This window comes from Amblyomma maculatum, chromosome 8 (genome assembly GCF_055883805.1).
Source record: "Amblyomma maculatum isolate TAMU_Amacu chromosome 8, ASM5588380v1, whole genome shotgun sequence".
Classification (NCBI taxonomy): domain Eukaryota; kingdom Metazoa; phylum Arthropoda; class Arachnida; order Ixodida; family Ixodidae; genus Amblyomma; species Amblyomma maculatum.
The window spans coordinates 102,721,538-102,738,054 of NC_139351.1; the positions used below are offsets into that span (position 1 = coordinate 102,721,538).

A 16,517-nucleotide genomic window follows, 5' to 3' on the forward strand; every position below is an offset into this window, starting at 1 on the left:
AAAGAGAATGGTCCTTTTGCCATGACATCCAAATGAGGCCTCATAAGGCAGTGAGTTCGGCACAATCACCAATATAAAAAGCAGGGTGTAAAGCATGGCAAGGAGGTTGTGCTACACTCATGTAGTGCCATTATGATACTCGCATTAATTATTTTTACTTTACTTGCTCAAAAGCCTCTAAAAAGTGAACATATATAGCATTAAAGATCAGAAAAAAATGTTTTAAGATTTCATTTTTTGACAGTTGTAAAATTTCAGTGATAAAAAGGTTGATAAAGGTGTACTTGCGATAGTTTCGTATCGCTTCGTCTGCTGTACGCAAGCTATATGAGTAGAGTGTTTTATACTACACGCAGCATGTACTGCGAGAGTCCTTTTCTGTGCACACTATGGTTGATAGTATTCCTTGTGCGTGCGTCAATCGATCGTGCACGAGTAACGATTCTCGGAGCCGTCAGCAGTTTTGCGGCCCATTCCCGGCACCCAAATGGACGCCCGAAACCGCCAGAGAAGCGAAAGCTCGCGCTAGACAGTCAGTGGGCCGTGCAAGAGAGTGCTTACTTTCACTCGAAAGCTAAAGAGCACAAGCATCTACTTTCATATGACATCCAATCAGTTGTCTTGCCTAGTAGGTGCAGTATGTACATAGCACGCTGGAGCTCGATCCGCACTATGCGATCTACTGCTGTTTCGAACACCGTGTTTTAGCGCAATGCCATCGTGTGCAAACACATAATGCCGAAAAGAATGAGGCATTTCGTTTCATATGTAAATACTGTTTTTGTTTTTTTCCCACACCAAACGGGCCCCTGCGTTTCTTTACCGGCTGTATTTCAACAGATTTTCATGTCCCACTCTTTAGGACTCGTCACCACCTTGGCCAATCTTCTAACTCAACACACTCGCCTATACTTGTGAAACAAACTAGGAAATTATTGAACTGCGCTTCAGCATCGTTCCACGCACTGCACTGCGATCTGTGACACAAATGGCCAACATGGTCTCCGTTTTTCCAACGTTACCAGGTTAATAAGTCGCAATTTGTGCTATATCTGGCTCAAAAGTCTCGTAGAAAGTGCTGGCTACCATGCGCAAAGTATCATCATGGCTGCGAACACGGTTAGCAAAGGAGTAGAAAGGATTTATAAGGGAGTGCCACCATCGCTTTCGCTCTAGTCTTGGTTGCGTTAACTCTATGATAAAAAGCAAGGTCCAGAAAACGTTTTCTCAACAGCAGAAACATGACATACCTTGTGTGCGTTAATTAAATGCAAGCAGATGTATGAGGTGCCAAACATAACCAGCAATTGGCAATTTACCCAGTTACAAAGCACGCAGTTCAGTCAGCCATGGTAAGTGAAGTGATGTTTCCCCAGGCCCAAGTATAGTAAAATGAAAAGAATCTTAGTCGAGAAAAGTAGTAAAAGTTGAATATACGCATTCAATAACTCCATTCCACTTCTGCCTTTAGAAAAACTTTTTTTTAGGAAATGATATTGCCCGTAAGGTATCCTACAGCCCCAAGAAATGGAATGAAATGATGCAGTATAGTGCGGTGGCGCAGTGTAGCACAGTGTGACGCAGTGTGGTGCAGTGTGGTGCCGTGCAGTATGGTAGGGTATAGTATGCAGAATTTAACATCCCAAATCTGAACATTGTCCTTAATGTGCACAGCCTCTGAGGATTTTCTGGGACTGGGAAGTCTCCAAGGACTTGTGACAGGAGATAAACAGCACGTCGTGGTGGCTCAGTAGTCGGGACGGTCAATTCCTAAACCCAAGAGCACCGGATTAAATCCTGGCCACAACTGCAGCTTTTCAATGGAGGCTAAAAGCAAGGCACCTGTGCACTGTGCAATATCAGTGCACATTAAAGAACCTTGTGTGGTTAAAATTTGCACTGATTTCCACTAGGATGTTCCTCACAGCCCGATTCACATTGGGACATTAAACCCAATAGACCAAACGAAACAGGAAGCAACAGCACCAAAAAAGATGAACGCAACGACAGAAATGATGCAGGATAGCACTTGTTCAGAGTCATTTCTTCTGTTATGTTCGTCTCTCTCGGTGCTTTTGTTTCCTCTCTCCAATATGATCATTCACCTAGCCCCAATCGAAGTTCTAAAGTCTCCAAGGTGCTTCAAGCTGTCTACAAAAGGTAACTCAGAGTCTGCTTTAGCACTTTAATTGGCAACGTTTCCCAGTGTAGTACCTACCTGAAGGCAATGACGGAACCCGGCGTGAAGGTGGAGAAGTCCAGCTCTTGGAGGTTCTGCTCGCTGGCATCGCTAAGATCCACCATCTTGGATTCCACGAGCGAAATGTGCTCACGAATCTCCAGCCGGTAATCGCTGAGTCCTGTAATGTACTCCATGTTCTTCTCTTCCAGGGACTTGTTGCCTTTGCCCACCTTGACAGTTCGTGCCTCAAAGATGACCTCCTCGATCACTCCCGGTATGCACAGAGGTGGCACGCATCCAGTCTCATTAGGCTTCTCGGGCATCTGGAATGCCGTCCTGGCCACCAGGATCACCGACTGATGAGTGACTGGGCTGTGCCGAGTGATGGCGACTGTGTCCGGATTGACCTGGTCCACAAAGACCTGTGTGTATCCCTGTGCGCCGAGCTCGTAATGAAGACGGTTCAGTGCTCGCTTGGCAGCAATGATTCCCGAGTGCAAATGCACGCACGATGGCCTTTCCGTTGGATTCACAGACCACGTTGGGTACTGACGAAATTCGTCTACCACATGAATGTGATGAGAAACCAGCTCGTCGTAGCCGCGGTTCGACCCTGTTGCACAGCATGCCATGGACACGATGGCCGCGCTCGGAAGGTAGTCGTAAACCGACCGCTTCTCAAAGGGTGACGGGTTGTCATGAGTGACGTCCATGAAGACCGCGTGCGCGATACATGGTGTAAGGCAGCGGATTGGTGGTGGCATGAAGCTGCCAACGGGCTCACCTCCGTACCGGTACACCAGCCGGCCTAGCTCATGGGCATTGGGAGCACTCATCGCCTCGCGGATGAGCGAATTGATGCCAAGTCGGTTGACGAAAATGTTGTCGACCTCTTCCTTTGATGTGAAGAGCTCAGCAATCACGTAAAGATCGGGCCGGACTAGGCGTGCAGCATCCAGCACATACTCAGCAAGCGGCAGTGGAGTGCTGTGGCAGTTGTCAAGGCGAATGCCATGGAATATCCGGGCCGTCTCACACACATAATCCTTCATGTACTGCCAGAGATACGGGCAATCCTCGGGCGACTTGCCATACCGCAGCTTGACGCTGTCACCCCAGGCGATGAGCTCGCGGCGAAGGTACACGTTGGATCCCGGCTCAGCAAAGTTGCGCAGCGGGTCATCGTTCATGACCCAGCCATTGTGCGCCATGACGTAGGCAGCCTTGTCACTGAACATGAGCTTCTCTGCCTCTTTCAGGTCTAGCACTGGCACATGGGTGTTGACCACAAAGTACCTGCGAGTTGCCACCTTTCAGTTAATAACTTGCACAATGCAGGCCAGCATGTCACAGCCAAATACCTGGCTATCTTGTGTGTGTTCTTTTTAAAGGTTTCCCCTCACTAGAACTTCACACAGTTCAAGCAAATCTTTGCTACTATTTGAGTACAAGTTACTGAAGAAACAGTACTTCTAGGACTGCATTTCTGGCACTATTTTTACTACCGCCTAAGCTCATTCCTTTATTCTATGCACAAGAAAACCTATGCTGTGCCTGCATTACATCTGGCACGTAAATTATTATTTTCTTTTTCAAACCACAGCTGCAATGCTTTTTCTTGTTTTCTGAGACAGTGAGTGGCCACGTGAACAAATATCAAGAAGTCCATGCAGCCACACGTGTATAATTACGTCAGAAAGGCAATTCCATGGAAAATTCCCAAATGCTAGTAAGTGATTTTTCACTCTAGAATTATTACAAGAAAATTGTAACAAAATGAACCTCAAATTACTCCTCATTACAGGTAAGTGTTTAGCTAATTTATTTCTGATGCAAACATAGCTTGTGTCAAATTTCTCTCATGGATGTTGCAACCACACGGCACTTCAAATTAAGAGTATCAGGGGCCTCCCTTCGTGTGAATAACAAAAAAAAAGAAAGAAAGAACTTCACTCTCGATTTACGAAGCTCAACTTCCTTATGTCGGAAAAACTGTCAATTACATCAGTATTTTACTGGCCCACCAAATGAATTTTTTAAATGCTGCGCTGTTGTTGAGGGTATAAACCACAATGGAGCATCCAAGATAATGTCAACCTCCTGCGGAGCTTTGATGAGCATTAAAAGAGTAGGCAAGAATTTTTCTCCGTGCATACCGTGACGAACTGCCTCAACTTTGGACCATCCTACTTGGTGCTCTTCATTTTTCTCTCCTTGCTCAAATGGTGATTCAGGTCAGGAATGTGGCCAGTACCTTGTCTGCACATGGCAATGCCTCACCTTCCGACCAGCGGATTAGTCTTGGAGACAGCAGTCTTCTTGGGGCCATCTGGCTGAATGCGCAGGTATCGACAGCCACGGATGACATTCTCCACGGCTGCCTGCAGGTGGCTGTGAAGAAGGTTCCACTCGATGCCATTCAAGTGCTCCAGGCAGCGCCTAAACTCACCACAGCACCTGTCAATCTGCAAAGAGGTATTCGTGCTGCCAATGGGGTAGACACCAAAGCCCCGCAACTTCAGAATACGCAGGTAAACATTGTCTGACAGGAATCTGCCTGGTTATGCAAAATATTGTACAATATACACCGGCCAATCTTTACAAGACTGATTGCCGAGACGTTTCAAGGCTGGTTCGGTCCCTTCTTACAGGTGACTGGAATGACCTACAACAGCCACTTATAAAAAGGAATGGTTCACTGTGCTTATATTTCGCATGGCAGACCACGCAGCAACTTTTTGATGTTTTCATGTGTACTTTACTTGCCTGCTTTTGCCAAAATCATTGAGGTTCCAATGTACATACATCAGTAGTCACGGTGATAGTATGACAGAGTAGCACCTGTTCAGGGGCATCGGGACTGCTGGGCTCCCAGTTGCGGTTGAAAATCTGCAGGGCCTTGTTCATGTCGACGGTACAGCCATTTCGCTGGTACTCCGGGTGGTGGAGAATTTTGAGGTTGCCCTCATCGGGCACGGGGCCCGTGTTTGGGTGTCCCTTATCTGGAAAAGAAGGGCAGCAAACCCAAGAAATGAAACCAACAGAAACCGAGCACACACATATTCGTGCATTTACAACAATATGCAAAGAGTGAATACTAGAGCTTGAAACTAGAGGCTTTAGTTTTTTAGAGACACTCCATAACTGTGAACTGAAAAGATGCAGGAAAAATTGAGGAGGAGGGAGAAAAATGGTGCACAGCCTCCCATCTTTTCGTAAGGACAAGAGATGTAGCTACTTCAACGTTCAGCTGACATCATTTCCTTCACTTTGCAGAAAGAGAAGCTTTTTGTAGCGAAAGCTACAGTACAGTAGATTTTCAAGCCGTTTGCGCGGTACCGTAGAAGAAAAGAAAAAGAAGAAAAGGAAGAGGAAGAATAAGAGAGATAACTCGGTAGTTGGTAGAGGCAAGCGAGAACAGCGAGTTGCTAGGACAGAAGGTTCGTTCGATCGTTATGACGGCAGCATATTAAATCCAGGTGCCCGAAAAAAATTTGCTGCAACACTCACAGCTTTCGCTCTATCTCTAAGTTCAAGCCATGTTTAAACCCCCCAAAATTTTTCTTTTCTCGAACACGAGAAATATTTAGCTTAGTGAAGGCCCATCTAGGTGTCCGTTGCTGTAACAATGGCACTACAATGAAAGTTCTCAGCCCCGTGGATTCATGAAGAAAATATTGCTCTTTCCAAAGTGCGAAAGTGCCCACTGAGAGTTGCAGCACTAGCTACATCTCTCATGCTTGTTGCCACATCCTCTCTGAACTTCTTAGTGCTGTATCTTTTCAGCTACCTTCAAAGCTCCAGAAAGTAGACAAATCTTTCAAATAACTAAACACAGCCACACGTAGAATGGCAGGAAGCACATATCATGTGGAGCTTTCCAGCGTTTTTGTAAAATCACTTACAGCCTATTCAGGGGTTGGGAGGATTTTTTTCCAAGGGTGCTTTGATGAAAAAGACGCGATTTTTTAGCAGGAAGTAATCCCCCAAAATTTCCGTTCATCTTTTACCAGCAGTGCAATAGAGGGTTGAATTAGTCTGCAGGCCTAGTCTAAGCGAGAAAAAACAGCCACTATCGAATCCCGGCCTCGGCGGCTGCGTTTCGATGGAGGCGAAACGAAGTGGCGTCCGTGTGCTGTGCGATGTCAGCGCACGTTAAAGATCCCCAGGTGGTCGAAATTACTCCGTAGCCCTCCACTACGGCCCCCCTTTCTCTCTATCCACTTTCACTCCCACCTTCCTCCCTTCCCTTACGGCGCGGTTCAGGTGTCCACAGAGCAAGTGTGACAGATACTGCGCCTTTCCCTTCCTATGAACCAACCAACCAACCAATTCCCGAGAGGTGAACCTGAATCCTTTTTTTTTTTCTGCCCACATTGCTAGTGTATTTATTGTTAGCTGAATTTGTCTCTCACATGTCAGTATGCCAGAGGGTGTGTATACAAATTAGAGGTCCTCGATGTAGACTGAATGAGAAAGTATACATACTAAATTTTAATTTGTTTCATTTTTGTTGCAATGTACAAGACATTACCATACATGGATCACCGTGTAGTATTTGCTTAGGGCGATAATTAATTTACAAATGAATTTTTTCTCAAATGTTTCGATTTCAACAACTAACCAATGGCAAAGGTCAGTGCAGTTCATGTGAGGCATGAACGAGACAGAAGTGTAGGCACTGCTTCATCAAGTGTTGTGATTTACAGCTCTTGAGGCCAGCTGGCTTTATTTAGCATTGTGAATTAAAACGACAAAGCACAGATGGTGCTGCTGTCTTCGTCATGCCTCATGTGGCCTGTACTGGCCTTTGACGTCAGTTATCACTCAGCTGCTGAAGCTAAAACAAGGTTAGAAAAAAATTCTGAGTATAAATTATTGAGCAGCGACAGGCGAACACCATGTAATGATCTATATAATGTTTTGTCCACCATTACAAAAAAGAAACCGAGGAAACAAAAATCCCTCAGTGCTCGGACACTTGCACGCGAGCGACACCAACTGGTTGACCGTTTGTACTTTGTAAATAATGTACAAAGCTCGCCTTGTCCTTTCTTCCTATCGCTCCCCTCTATACTTCCTGTCGTTATCCTCTCCCCATCCCCTTTTCTTTCCCGCCAGCCGCCGCTCGAGTGCTTCAGTTTTTTAGATGGCAGTTGCCGCGGCCGGCTACACTCTTTTCCTTCTTTTTGATTATTTAAAAAAACATATATCAATAAACCACTACCCAATAAAAATCCAGTATCTATACTCCCTTAAATTGCTTTGCTTCCTCGTTCTCAAGAAGTACCACACCTGTGTCAAAAAGAGAGTGTAGACTTTAGCACAGGTTTCAAAATCTTATATTTCCGTTCAGTGTACCACCCCAAATTTAGAGCCAAATATCCACCCTTCCCACTTCCAACGATAGAAAGAAAAAAGAAAAATTTAACACATTAGTACTAGCAGAGGGCATTTAAGTTAGAACAGTCCACCTCGATGAGAGCAACAAACTGTTCAAGCAACACAAAACACTCACCTATGATCTTCTGTCTAAATGTGTCAACAAGGCCATCAACGTTGATGGTGAAGAATTCGTGTAGCTCTAGCAGCGGAAGCCAGTTCAGGTTGATTACACGCCTCAGTGCCTGGAATAAAGCCAAGGCAAATATGGTTGGCAGCATTACTCACACTTTGCAAAGCAGCCAAATGAGCAAAAACCCAGGGTGGACATAGGTTTAAACGACATAGGTTTAAACAAATAGATTACAAAACTATGTGCCCTTCTATATTAACTGCACAATTACAGTGTAGTCCTGACTCTGTGGTTGATTTAAGTTTCTGCATTTCTCAAAGCATTTGGGAGACAAAGCTTTCCATATGCAAGGTAATCATTATAGCTCAGTTAGAGGGACAGCAAAGACAATGTACAGACATTGCAGGTCCAATTCCCGCAAGCAATGTTGCCTTTTCTTCTGCCAAAAGCATCTTTCACCTAAGTGATTACTCAAGTTACTTCTCACTACTAAAGAAAAGAATAACACAGTCAACATAAATTAATTCAATATCAGAGGGGTCATAAAAATTCATTCAAACTAAGCGCAGTTTAAAATAGAGAACCTTCTATACCCATTTAATAATACAACTAATGCCTTATTAACACTGGAAGAACCAAATGTGGGTTCAAATAAGCCAGAAGTGTTAACTTAGTACATAATAATTCCCAATGCTTTCTTTGTACCTTTGGTTTCAACGACTGCTGGTTCATTCCCTTTACCATACAAGGTGTCCAAAGTAAGCCTTCCAAGCTTTCCTTTCTTTTTTCAGAGACAAAGAGCAGTGCACAAAAGTTGTTCTTGTAATTGTATTATGCGGCAAAGTAGACATAAACTCTGAAAAACATTGTCACCATCCAATGGGTAAATATAACTAAAGTCTATTCACGAACTTTTATTTCAATGCAGTAAACATACATGTTCATGCTGAAAACTCAGAGGCAGTGGCATTTGGACACAATAAAGTGTAATTTCAGTAACATGCCTAATCATGCTTAATTCTTGAAATAAGCACAGTTCAAATTTTAGCCCAATTCATCAAATTACTCATGCGAGCCTCCTGCACTGTGCACGAGATTCTTCCCCGGTGTGACACAGCTTTTGTGTATGGTGCTCTACATGGCAAGAATTTGCACTGGAGTAAATTGCAGACACTGCACAGTTTTACAGGAAAATAGATCAAACACAAACTACACTCAGCAATGTGTAGATAGAGGCAATGATGATACAGTGTCTTGTTCTTGGCCAGCGAAACTGAAGGTGATGTGACACGAGTGCTGCTTCTTCGAGTGACTGCTTGCCGAGCGGGTGATAAAAAGCGGTGTTGCCTTAAACTTCACATGAAGTCAAGTGCAGCGAAACCATACAGCTGGCCAAAAGCAGAAAGTAGTCGCCATCGATTGTAACTCTGCATTCTTGTCATGTGAAGAACCACAAATTAGCAGCTGCAGCACACAAAAAGAAGCTTCACTTTAAGTACTGAGGTGTTGTATACACAGTTACATGTTGAATTTCAGTAAATAGAAAGTTGGGCCAGTTGGTAATGATCTATGCTACAACGGTGCATATACAACACGAAGACGCAGAAGAAAACAACACAGACAGGAGCGCTGATGTTGGAGTGGGCTGAAAATTCAGATATGCATACTTGAGAACATAGGCATGTAACTAATTCTGTACAAAACAAAACAGCCCTTTTGTGCTTTTCTCTTCACATTTTCTTCTAAATCAAAAACAAAAAGTAATTCTAGACACCCTATAAGTAAAGTAGGTGGCAAACTCATGTAGCATTAAAAGCGCCACAGAACTGGGAAAATCAGTCACTTCCACACATCAAGTCCAATTGGTTTGCCTGCAGGCTACAGCTACACATTTAGTTAACTGTACAACAAGCAGACTGCTTACTACTATGGTACAAACTAGAAGCCGAGTGGCTCACATACATCAAGATGCTCCTCAAGTGTGATGGCCGGGGGGATGCCCTCGGATTCCCACTTGCCCGCGGCGATCTCGAGGGTCAGGTTGTGAATGGCCACATCGAGCAGAAAGGCAGGCTTCAGGTGTGGAGTGTTCACGAGATTGTAGGTGCACTCGGGGTGCTCTCTGATCCAGGGCGTCTCATTGGCCGTGTGGTTCAGGACTACGTCGGTCAATGACAGAATCTGCACGACAATGCAAGTACAGCAAAATTACTGGTCCCCGCACAAAAGGGCTCATCTATCAGCTGTTACTGAGAAAGAAAACCTCATGAAGTTGTCCTTGTACCTGGACAGTGATGCTGTTATGTTGGGTAAAATGGCAAAAAAGTGACTAAGGCTATCCTATGCCTAGCACGACGTTAGAAATATTCACCCAACGAGGTAAAGGACTACCAGTTTGCAAAAGTTAGCTTATTGATTACCTTCTTCTTTAGGAATGCAATGACAGATACAATTGTACAACTGAATATTCTTCAAACAGAAGGCTGGCGTGAACACCAGGATGAATACTAACTGCAATGATTTCACCTCCTTAATCTAGGGTACACTTAGGCAGCATAAAATACTGCACAATGGCTCATTTGTAAAAGTCACATGGAGAAACAGCTTCAGTTCCCCAAACGGTCCATAGCTCTCTAAATGGCAATTTTTGCTTAAATGCACCCACCCTATTTGGTAAGAGGCATCTGACAGAGAAAGTAAATTTCTGCACATTTCATTTTCAGTGTAAAGATAAAAGGTCTTCAAGCAAGAGAATTCAAACCCCTATATTCTGCGTTCAAAAATTAGCAGGTGATTTAACTCTGGTTAACCCTAAAGGAATAGCTATGCTCATTGCCAAGCTTGGATTAAACACATTCCGGTTTTCATCTTCAAGTGACTTTGACTTCCCTTTCTTATAAACTACTTTACAATCGAAGCATATGTTCACTACACTAGGTAGAGCCAGTCTTCCTGTGGCACTAAATTTGACCTTCAAGTGACCTTGAAAAATAAAGAAGTGGGGTGTCTACGATTCCGTGGTGTCCACCAGAAGTATACTGTGCCTTTCTTTTCCAGCAGAAAAGAATGCAAGTGCTCCGTTGTGCGTTTCAATGGAGACAAAATGAAGTAGTGTCCATGGGCTGTGCAATGTCAGTGCAAGTTAAAGATCCCCAGGTGGTCGATATTACTCCAAGCCCTCCACTGTGGCACCCTTTTCTCTCCTGCTTTCACTCCCACCTTCCCGTCTTCCCTTACGGCCTTGTTCAGGAATTTTTGACCTCCAAAGTTTTTCAAGGTCAAATTTGCTTCCATGGTGACGGCTTGAAAATTCGTTGCATTGAAGCTTCTGCTTCAAAAATACTGTGCTACCACATAACACCACAAAACTGATAACGAGCGCTCTTGTGTTCTTATCTACTGCGACAAACATTCCTTCTATCTGGCAATGGTGAACCAAAAGCTGTCCAGCAAAAAGGTGGGGAAGTTAACGATCTGGGAGCCACCAAGCACGGTGGCACCAGCCACTATATCACTTCAAAGGGGACACTCCCAGTATCCATCCATTTGTCCATTAGAGCTGTGCTGCAGACAGAAGAAAACAGTGTGCAACGACACCAACCTTCCACTCGTCGCACATCATGGTGACCAGCTCCTGCATATCCTTCATGTTGTATGTGCGGTCTGGCTTGTTGCACATGGGGTTGAGCTTGCGATGGTCACGGATGCAGTAGGACGACAACGAGTCGCCCAGTTCCTGGATGGGTGTGAAGTGAACAAAGTTGTAGCCGCTCTCACGGCTCACTTCCAGCTTCTGCTTCCAGTCGTCGAAGCAGCCCAAGCACTTAGTCAGCACCGTCTGGCACTGAATACAGTCCAGTGGCAGCACCTCCTGGTCTTTACCCCGCCGCAGCACGGGGTCGACCAGGAAGTAGCCCGAGCCCGCATGCTCTTTCCTGCATGAATCAACCTGCACCTTGAGAGAGAACAGCAACTGACCAGAATGTGCTGCGAGATTATGATGAAAATAAAACTACGTAGCTCAAAGCCGTTAGCAAATGTTACCACTGCTTGAAGAAAGTGTGGAATATGAGTGGACTATTCTAAAAGGACTTAAAACAAAAGTTATCAAAATGAACTTAAAATGCATTGGAAATGACCAGTATATATACCAAGACTAAAATTCTGAATTGTGATGTCCACTTGACCATTGTGCCCTTACTAACACCTTACTTTGATCTTCAACAGCACAAGTTGCAGTTATAATGACTTCGCTCCTGTTTGGTGTATCTTTTCTTTGCTGTCTTCTTGTGTTTAAGTTAATGCTCACAGACAATAAGAAAATATCTATTGTGGCAGGTCCCCAAATACCAACTACTATTTTTTTTTTTTTTTTAACGATTGAGAGCTTATAGTTTTGGCTTTGCACCTGCTTCATTGGCAACACTGTCAAAGAGATAAACAAAAGGAAAACAAGAAATACAGCCAACATGACAGTGATAAAATTCAAAGTGTGACGCACCCTACCACCACTGGCTAATACACACACCTAAACACAGTGAGAACTATGTGAACCAATAAATATATGTTTTCACCATTGTGTTGACGAGATTTCTTTCCACCAGGCAGTTAAAACAAATAACCTAATACAATCAAATAAGATACCGTACCTGCATGAAGTATACAAGAATTTCGCCTGAGCACAATCACAACAGGCTTGCAGTGAAATGGCGGAATGGCATACACCTTATCAGGTGCTAATAACGTAAATAAGTATAATCAACTTTCACACCTTTCTCCACCCCTGCAATGACAAGCGATGAGACCATGCAAATAGCTATTGTAGACAGAAAGATACCTGATCGTACATAACTTACTCATTGTTGATTGTAAAGTAGTAATGAAAGGTTCCAGCCAGGTTGAAGGTGACATCGGCAAAGTATGCTGTCTCATCGTTGGGGTTGTGGCTGTCATGGCACCAGTTCACGGGGTTATACTGGGTCCTTGAAAAGCTTGCACCAGCAGCAAGTGGTGCATTTATGAAAAACTTGACATCTTTACCAAAAAGCGAAGGGCCCAAGATGAAGCGTACTTTGGTATCTGAAAGGGAGCAACGCGTTTTTGCAGCAAAAGTGTTTCATAATTTTACATGCTAATTATTAGGACACCACTGAAGCAAATGCAAAGTTAGACAACCTAATGTTTTTCAATTTGTTTCCGCGCATATTGCACAGAACTTTCGACTGGTCAAAGATCGTTGGGCTAATGATAAAGAAAGGCTAGAAAACAGCAAAAATGAAAGGCAGCTTTCATAGCCACAGGCTATTTCTGCAAGGCCACTGCAGTGGCGTCAAACTTTTTCTTATTGTTGTTGGACAGAAGAAAAAATGAAGGATTATGTGCATAAATAATGAGGTAGCTATTAAGTATCCCCAGAGTCCTTTAACTGAAGGACCTCTGTATAACGACTAGCACCTCCCATCCGTCCAACTATCAAAATAGAGGCTAGGCTGGTCGCAACTAGCTGAGTCACTCCTTGCAATGCACATGTAACCTGCAACTTCATGAAGCCATATCCTTAATCGCCACTAAACGTGAACATAATGTAAAGAATTAGCAGTAGCTTTTGTACTGCTACCACTAGCTCATTTTTATTGGCGCAGACAAAAACAAAAATGTAAATGCAGAAAGTTAAACAAAGCAGACCTATGGCACTCAGTGCCATTAGCAATGTCATAAGACTGAACTGACAAAGAAAAAAATACCACTCTGGCTACACATTTTTCAGCAATGAAGCCATTTTTTATTGCTAACAAAAAGGTATCAACACAATGAAAAATGGCCCAGTTAGAATGCTCTACTGAGCACAAGAACCTCATATACTAGTCCTCTTTTAAGAATAATGAAACCTGTACAGGAAGACAGGGTAGTCTGCCAAGATTTAAGCCAATTCTAAAAGTTACAAGTTTTTTTACTCTTGCTTTCATAGTGCATGGAAAGGAGGAACACCAATGCCAGCACATATCAGTGAACACCTTTCAAGCCCTTACATATTCCACCCAAACAAATCAACTGCAGAGCAGGAGATTAAGGTTGGACCAGATAGTGACATGCCAGTCCAATGAGTATGGCTAAGTTCTGCATGCTAAATTCTTTATATCAACCCAAGCTGCAAGCAAAAGCAAGACACATCAAACAACTCTCACTCTGGATCAAAACACCGGGCTTTCTACATATGAAATCTACAGACGACAAAATACTGAGGCGAAATAGGTAACATGTGCTGATGTGGAAAAACATTAAATGGTATTCATTATAAATGTTTTCCTGGTAGTTCTCCAGCAAACTGAGCTCTTTCAACATCAATATTTGTTGTACACTTTCTCGCAGTTTAATTGCCCATTTATTATTTATTGCCCATCACTCAACATTACAGAAATGTGGTTGCCTTAGTTTCTCAATGACTAAACCCTGATCCTTGGAAAAAAACAAGTCTAGGACTTGATCTACACCAAAGGCAAAAACAAATTTTGCAGATTGTGTCCAACTGAATCAATGGAATAGGCACTGATCAACCAGAAAAAGAAAAACCGTGGTGGAAAGTTTTACCTGGCCAGTTCCACAGCTTAACCATTTAAGCGCTCAGTACTGAAAACGAGTGCTATTCACCTTTGGCGAGCCTGTAGATGGTACTTTCCAGAACACCATTGTTGAGTGCGAAAACATTGATGGGGAAGGATGGCCTTGTGTTTTCATTATCAGACCAGTTGGCAATGTGCATGGCGTGTTCCGACAAGCCGTTGGATTCCAGAGATGCTACAATACGAGGGTCTGCATAGCAAAGGCAAAGAACAGTTACTTTTTCTGCAGGATGAAATCTATGGTTAGCAATTGTGACAGTAGGCATAAATAATTCGTTTTTCTGTCTTCTTTGCTGGAACCTCAGGTTATATAATATCCACAGAATAAGTAATCTTTGAAGCACTAATGAGATGTGGTGCGGCATAATTAATGTGATATCTGATACATGTGCACTGAAACTCTCCACTTCCGCAACACGGAAAAGAAGAAATTCAGCTGGATACCCCCTTTAGCTCTCTCGTATAAGGCGGCACAACTACAGAATGTCCTTTGAATGTCCTTAATTTAATTATTTAATCCCTGCGTACCGTGGGCCGAATATTATGCTTGAAAAGAACAGCGCGTGGCCTTGTCACGGTTTTCATTTACCAGCGCTCATTAACAAACTGCACTGCACACAATTTAGTTTCCAAGTGGTGGCAACCGTGTATCCATACTTAGTGACCATACTTAGTGACTATTTCAACTGCGTAGTCATGTCACAACAAAACCGCGGTCACACACGAACGCCATACTTCGATTTGCACATCATCGCATTGCAGCAAGCGTATAAGCTAAAACGGAAGTCCCTGATAGCCGGCGGAAACCTTCCAGACGGATGACCCAGTGCAGAGAAGACGCTGATGTAAAAATAAGCATCAAAATCGTACCACATGGCGAATTTAGCACCCGGTAATCACGTTTATTTGTAGTGACTATACGCGCTAATCACTGCAGAGAGCAAATAAATAGCCACCACTGGAGCATCCAACAGTCAATTAGTATAAATTAACCCAACGATGCTGGCATGCGGCGATTCTGCAGAGACCAACCTACCAGCGACAAGACAGATACAACCTTGCTTTGTATATTGACCTCGAGATCATCACTAGGCAACGTCAGATTAGCAGACACGTCAAATGATTAAGACGAGTGATGCTACAGCCGTCCAACTTACCATGTTCGCCTGTGTAACTCCAGGGGGTGCAAGGCACGATGAAAACACAGTGACAAGTCTAATGAAGACAATAATACCGCCAAGCCACAGGCAATTTCTTTGCGAGCGTTCACTTTCAAAATGAGCTGCATAAACGACTCAATCCGCGCTCCCGAAGAACCGGCATCCGGCAAAGCTCTACCAAACGGGATTTGACGGAGAACGAAACCCCCACGTACCTCAAGCAAAGATGATCGCGCCGACGCTGGGAGGTCTAGAAAGTAAACGTTACGGGGCATTCATTCTTAGGTGTTCTAGTTTACTTTCGGAGGAGAGCACACTCCAACCCAGATGACAGTTGAGAAAGGCCGCCTTAAAAAACCGCAAAGGTCACCCCGGTAAGCTTCGTTCACGTGAGCAGGGCAGCAAAAGTAAACAAACATCGAGCTCCTACGACGTTCTAGACAAATAAGAGTTGTTCTCAAGACCGCTTCAACGCTTCAACAACTTTGCAGTCTACTTCATAATATAAGCAGTGGAAGCTGAAATCACTCTTTTTTCTTGTTGATCATTCCAACCAAATCATAAAATACCTGAATAAATTCTATCAAAGCACGCATATTGTTATCTAGGCTTATGTCATGCAGGTGGTCCTGCTGCCAATTGCACCAAAAACGACACTACAATTTGGCGGTCTTTTTGAATTTTGATAGTAACAACTATTTATTCAGCATGCGCAATGCACATACTTACTCGAATTTTTGTATTCCCGATAAAATCTCCTCGCGAAGAACTGGTTCATAAGATGTTCTGAAAGACAAGAGGTAAAAATTTTGTGTATCGGCCTCCAGCGTATGCATACGAATGCCAGTACCTCAAAGAATATATGCAACGGGTGTGTGCACGAACCTGCGTTTGTTTCCACACTATCTTTTCGATGGAGGCGAAAAGCAAGGCGCCCGTGTGCTGTGCGATGTCAGTGCACGTTAAAGAACCCCAGGTGGTCGAAATTTCCGGAGTCCTCCACTACGGCATCTCTCATAGCCTGAGTTGCTTTGGGACGT

General features: G+C 43.7%; 1 protein-coding gene across 3 annotated transcripts in view; it reads right to left on the reverse strand.

The window, feature by feature from the left end:
- LOC146182044 (glycogen debranching enzyme) overlaps nucleotides 1-15,915 on the reverse strand; it is a 44,406-nt gene extending 28,491 nt beyond the window's left edge. The window contains exons 1-9 of one of the 3 annotated variants that reach the window (XM_084577047.1): nucleotides 15,693-15,915; nucleotides 14,346-14,507; nucleotides 12,554-12,776; nucleotides 11,299-11,632; nucleotides 9,660-9,878; nucleotides 7,701-7,809; nucleotides 5,024-5,184; nucleotides 4,463-4,647; nucleotides 2,219-3,478 (exon numbers count right to left, since the gene is read on the reverse strand). In XM_084577047.1, the coding sequence (XP_084433173.1) occupies nucleotides 2,219-3,478; nucleotides 4,463-4,647; nucleotides 5,024-5,184; nucleotides 7,701-7,809; nucleotides 9,660-9,878; nucleotides 11,299-11,632; nucleotides 12,554-12,776; nucleotides 14,346-14,457 (2,603 nt within the window). In that variant the 5' untranslated portion in view covers nucleotides 14,458-14,507; nucleotides 15,693-15,915. Of the gene's footprint in view, nucleotides 1-2,218; nucleotides 3,479-4,462; nucleotides 4,648-5,023; nucleotides 5,185-7,700; nucleotides 7,810-9,659; nucleotides 9,879-11,298; nucleotides 11,633-12,553; nucleotides 12,777-14,345; nucleotides 14,508-14,845; nucleotides 14,950-15,474; nucleotides 15,662-15,692 lie in introns of those variants that run through there. The other 2 variants (XM_084577046.1, XM_084577045.1) reach the window with 2 other exon arrangements.
- Between the last annotated feature and the right edge of the window lie 602 nt (nucleotides 15,916-16,517).